General features: G+C 57.6%; 2 protein-coding genes across 2 annotated transcripts; both read left to right on the top strand.

Moving 5' to 3' along the window:
* Positions 1-343: 343 nt before the first annotated feature.
* Positions 344-1,714, top strand: IER3 (immediate early response 3). The gene is made up of 2 exons (XM_023194373.2): positions 344-616; positions 729-1,714. The coding sequence occupies exons 1-2, from the start codon at positions 407-409 to the stop codon at positions 987-989; spliced, it is 471 nt and encodes a 156-aa protein (XP_023050141.1). The 5' UTR covers positions 344-406; the 3' UTR covers positions 990-1,714.
* A 291-nt stretch (positions 1,715-2,005) lies between these two features.
* Positions 2,006-5,022, top strand: FLOT1 (flotillin 1). Its single transcript, XM_026448909.2, has 8 exons — positions 2,006-2,369; positions 2,693-2,749; positions 3,029-3,104; positions 3,193-3,283; positions 3,564-3,707; positions 4,092-4,211; positions 4,299-4,394; positions 4,574-5,022. Exons 2-8 carry the CDS (start codon positions 2,707-2,709, stop codon positions 4,874-4,876), a joined length of 873 nt encoding a protein of 290 aa, XP_026304694.1. The 5' UTR covers positions 2,006-2,369; positions 2,693-2,706; the 3' UTR covers positions 4,877-5,022.
* Positions 5,023-5,079: the final 57 nt, after the last annotated feature.

The following is a 5,079-nucleotide window of genomic DNA, read 5'->3' as shown; positions in this document are numbered from 1 at the left end:
TCCAGCCTGGCGACGGAACGAGACCCCGTCTCCAAAAAAAAAAAAAAGCCCTCTTGGGTCCCTAGTGCTGGGGCCTGTGAGGGATCCTGTGGCTAAACCATCTCCTAGGCTGTCGCGAACCCCTCTCCAGATGCCACATGCCCTGACATGTGCATACAGCCCGGGATCTCACCCACCCCCACTCACGACTCACACACTCAACGTACAGTTGGGCGCCTAGGATTGCGCACGCCAAGTCTCCACCCACTCCCTTTGTTTAATCGTCGGAATTTCCAGCCGGCTGCTGCCAACCGCTCCCCAGCTGCGGGAGGAGGAGTTAGAAGGACCCGCCCAATTTCCAGGAGCCCATAAATTAACTCTGCCGGCAGTCGGCCTGCACTTGGCCTTACACTCCGCTCAGGGCACCATGTGTCACTCTCGCAGCTGCCACCCGACCATGACCATCCTGCAGGCCCCGACTCCGGCCCCCTCCACCAACCCGGGACCCCGGCGGGGCTCCGGTCCTGAGATCTTCACCTTCGACCCTCTCCCGGAGCCCGCAGCGGTCCCCGCCGGGCGCCCCAGCGCCTCTCGCGGGCACCGAAAGCGCAGCCGCAGGGTTCTCTACCCTCGAGTGGTGAGTATCGCCGAAGTGGGCATTCGCGGGGTGTGCTGCCCTGGAGTCACTGGGGAACGACTCGACTCCAGAGGCCTCGACCTGACCTGTCTCCTTTTTTGTCACCCCTTAGGTCCGGCGCCAGCTGCCAGTCGAGGAACCGAACCCAGCCAAAAGGCTTCTCTTTCTGCTGCTCACCATCGTCTTCTGCCAGATCCTGATAGCTGAAGAGGGTGTGCCAGCGCCCCTGCCTCCGGAGGGCGCCCCCAGCACCGCATCCCCGGAGCCCACCCTTGTGCCCCCGGTCCTCGAGCCCTTTAATCTGACTTCGGAGCCCTCGGACTATGCTTTGGACCTCAGCACTTTCCTCCAGCAACACCCAGCCGCCTTCTGACTTTGACTCCCCGCACTCCCCAAAAAGAATTCGAAAAACCACAAAGAAACACCAGGCGTACCTGGTGCGCGAGAGCGTATCCCAAACTGGGACTTCCGAGGCAACTTGAACTCAGAACACTACAGCGGAGACGACACCCAGTGCTTGAGGCGGGACCGAGGCGCACATAGACCGAGGCACAGCCAAGCTGGGGCTAGGCCCGGTGGGAATTAGAGCGTCGTTAATTTATTTCTTATTGCTCCTAATTAATATTTATATGTATTTATGTACGTCCTTCTAGGTGATGAAGGGGTGTACGTAATATTTATTTTAACTTATGCAAGGGTGTGAGATGTTCCCCCTGCTGTAAACGCAGGTCTCTTGGTATTTATTTAACTTTGTGGGACTGGTGGAGGCAGGACACCTAGAACTGCGGCAGAGTAGGAGAAGAAGTGGGGAGGACTCGGGTGGGGGAGGACGTTCCGGCTGGGATGAAGTCTGGTGGTGGGTCGTAAGTTTAGGAGGTGACACTGCATCCTCCAGCATCTCAGCTCCGTCTGTCTACTGTGTGAGACTTCGGCGGACCATTGGGAATGAGATCCATGAGATCCTTCGATCTTCTTGAAGTCGCCTTTAGGGAGAGGCTGCGGGGTAGAGGGTTGGGGGTTGGTGGGCTGTCACGGGGCGACTGTCGAGATTGCCCGGTATGTTCTGTGAACACAAATAAACTTGATTTACTGTCTGCAGTCTTGAGTGTATCTTTGCAAGCGCCGACTCCCCACTCCTCCCCGCCTTCAGATGGCAAGGACCGGCGGGAGGAGCCGTGGCCCAATCCCCAGCCCGCGCACTTCCCTGGGCCCGGGAACCCCTTTTCCTGGAGTCAACAGAACCCAGCATCCGGTTGCCCGATGCAGTCTTTCATTGCCCAGTCTGCGGTTTTCCCAGGTAGTTGCCCCGCGGGGAATCCGAGATGAGGCAATCACCCTTAACGCTAGGGTGCTGGGCCGCGGAGGTCAAGTCCCACGCCCGGGGGTGGAGCTGCGTGGTCCGGCTCAAGAAGGGCGGTGATTGGGGCGGCAGGGATGTGGCCGCCCCTGGGCTAACCCAGCAGCCCGGCTGGGCCCTGGAGCCAACCAGTGGGCGGGCTGCGGACTCGAGCGGGGCCTGCCGGGAAAGGGGCGGGCCGAGCGCACAGGGCCGAGGCGGGGCCAGGTGGGGGTGCTTAGTCCGCTGCGGGGGGCGGGGTCGCGTCTGCAGCAGCAACAGGGTGCGGCCGGGTGGGGAATGCGGGAGCGGACCCAGGAAGGCTGGTCCGCGAGCGGCCCCTGCACGGCTTCCAGGTTCCTGCGCGCCCCCGCCCTTCCCGAGACCCCAGCCGGGCCGCCGCCGCTGTCCAGGAAGGTGAGTGGGGGAGGGGAGATGGAGCCTGGGGCTGCCGAGAAGCAGGGAGGGAGGGGAAAGGTCTTCTGGCCTCTGGGCGCGGTGGACCTTTATCAGAGGGAGCGGCGAGGTGAAGGGAGGGACCGTACGCAGGCGGGGAAGAGGTCGCTGGGGATCTTAAGGATTTTGCAGGGAAAAGCTTTAGCGGACCCTTGGGTGCGGAAGGGACACGCTGTGGCGGATGCAGACTAAGAGGGCCTGACGGGAAAGGGAAAGGATGGGCCCCTGTGGACGCCACAGCGCCCCTTCCCCATCCGCAACGGCTTTCCCTCCCTCTCCTCCAGCTCCAGCCTGAACCATGTTTTTCACCTGTGGCCCAAATGAGGCCATGGTGGTCTCCGGTAAGTACTGTTGTACCCTTCCCAGCCAGTGACACCAGAACCCCTGTGAGTCTGGCCTCTGCCCCTTCTCCCTCTCCCTACCAGCTTCCCAGCCCCAGACTTCTGCCCCTTGATGACCACGAACTGCCCAGTTTGATTCCCACCATTTCAAGGCCCAGATTGCGTCCCCTCCAGCTCCCAGATTCTCTCCTGTGGGTTGCTGTCCCCTCGCCCCCGCCAGTTTCTCAGTCTTCCACATTCAAGCTCTGCCACAGTTCCTCACTGCTCCTTACTTTGCAGGGTTCTGCCGAAGCCCCCCAGTCATGGTGGCTGGAGGACGAGTCTTTGTCCTGCCCTGCATCCAGCAGATCCAGAGGTAAGCAAGAAGGGAACCAGGGAAGGGGAACCTCCCATTTTCTCTTTTTCCTCCTTTTCTTACTGTCTGTCCCTTCTTTTTCCCCTAGGATCTCTCTCAACACACTGACCCTCAATGTCAAGAGTGAAAAGGTTTACACTCGCCATGGGGTCCCCATCTCAGTCACTGGCATTGCCCAGGTGAGGCTTTCAGAGCCTTTTCCCCAAAGTCTACTTCCCCATCACCCTCTCACCCAGACATTAAGACATCTTCTGGCCACAGCCTTCTCAATCCTTGCCTGCAAGAAGTTCCTCTACTAGTCTCATCTTTTCCAGGCACCCCCAAGGCACTTGCTGCCTCCTCCTTTCTTGCCCTGAAATGGAAGAAGCATTTCTTTGAGGGCTCTCCCTTCTCTCTGCTTCTTCTCTGACTTCATGAGACCCCCCCACCATACCTTTCCTACCCCTACTCTGGCTACAGGTAAAAATCCAGGGGCAGAACAAGGAGATGTTGGCGGCTGCCTGTCAGATGTTCCTGGGGAAGACGGAGGCTGAGATTGCCCACATTGCCCTGGAGACGTTAGAGGGCCACCAGAGGGCCATAATGGCCCACATGACTGTGGAGGTTGGCCTGGGGGCAGGGAACCATCTGGAATGATGCCAGAATGAGGGGGACCCAAGGACCACACTAGTCTGTGAGAGACAGTGGATCTAAGAGCTTACATCCCGGCCGGGCAGGGTGGTTCATACCTGTAATCCCAGCACTTTGGGACACCAAGGCGGGTGGATCACTTGAGGTCAGGAGTTCAAGACCAGCCTAGCCAACCTGGTGAAACCCCATCTCTACTAAAAATACAAAAATTAGCTGGGCATGGTGGTGGGTGCCTGTAATCCCAGCTACTTGGGAGGCTGAAGCAGGAGAATCGCTTGAACCCAGGAGGTAGAGGTTGCAGTGAGCCAAAAAAAAAAAAAACTTACATCCTCTCTCCCCACTATCCTGTTATCACAGGAGATCTATAAGGACAGGCAGAAATTCTCAGAGCAGGTTTTCAAAGTGGCCTCCTCCGACTTGGTCAACATGGGCATCAGTGTGGTTAGCTACACTCTGAAAGACATTCACGATGACCAGGTAAAACTAGGCAATTGATCCTTCCCCACTTCCTTGCTCCCATCTCTTAAGCCCTCCAAAGGACTAATTTCTACATCTCTCCCACAGGACTATTTGCACTCTTTGGGAAAGGCTCGAACAGCTCAAGTCCAAAAAGATGCACGGATTGGAGAAGCAGAGGCCAAGAGAGATGCTGGGATCCGGGTGAGAGAGATGGGGGTTGCTTAGTGGGGATAGAAGTGGCACAACTGAGAAGAAGCAGAGGTGCTGGGTGAGCAGGGAAAATATATGAGGCAGACAGAGAACCTTGGTGGGAAGCAGGCTCTCACCGTGGCCTTTCTCCCACTGCCCTGACATTTCCTACCTGATATCTGCTTGGACAGGAAGCTAAAGCCAAGCAGGAAAAGGTGTCCGCTCAGTACCTGAGTGAGATCGAGATGGCCAAGGCACAGAGAGATTACGAGCTGAAGAAGGCCGCCTATGACATCGAGGTCAACACCCGCCGAGCACAGGCTGACCTGGCCTATCAGCTTCAGGTCAGAGCCACCACACTGGGCAGATGGCCAGGCCGCTCTCTGCCCCTTCCCCATTCCTCTCAGGCTGTCCATCTCAGGAACCACTATTTCTCATACTCTAACTTTGATGTTATTCTGGCTCTCCATCTCTGGACTAGCTCCCCAATATGAGGAGAGATTTAAGACTCAGATGTTACAGCTGAAAAGCTTTAAAGAAAAGGCCAGCTGGCCGGGCGCAGTGGCTCAAGCCTGTAATCCCAGCACTTTGGGAGGCCGAGACGGGCGGATCACGAGGACAGGAGATCGAGACCATCCTGGCTAACATGGTGAAACCCCGTCTCTACTAAAAAAAAATACAAAAAACTAGCCGGGCG

Source organism: Piliocolobus tephrosceles, chromosome 5 (assembly GCF_002776525.5).
Source record: "Piliocolobus tephrosceles isolate RC106 chromosome 5, ASM277652v3, whole genome shotgun sequence".
NCBI classification, from domain to species: Eukaryota; Metazoa; Chordata; class Mammalia; order Primates; family Cercopithecidae; genus Piliocolobus; species Piliocolobus tephrosceles.
Note: the sequence above shows the minus strand (reverse complement) of the source record. Positions and strands in the feature narration are given on the sequence as shown.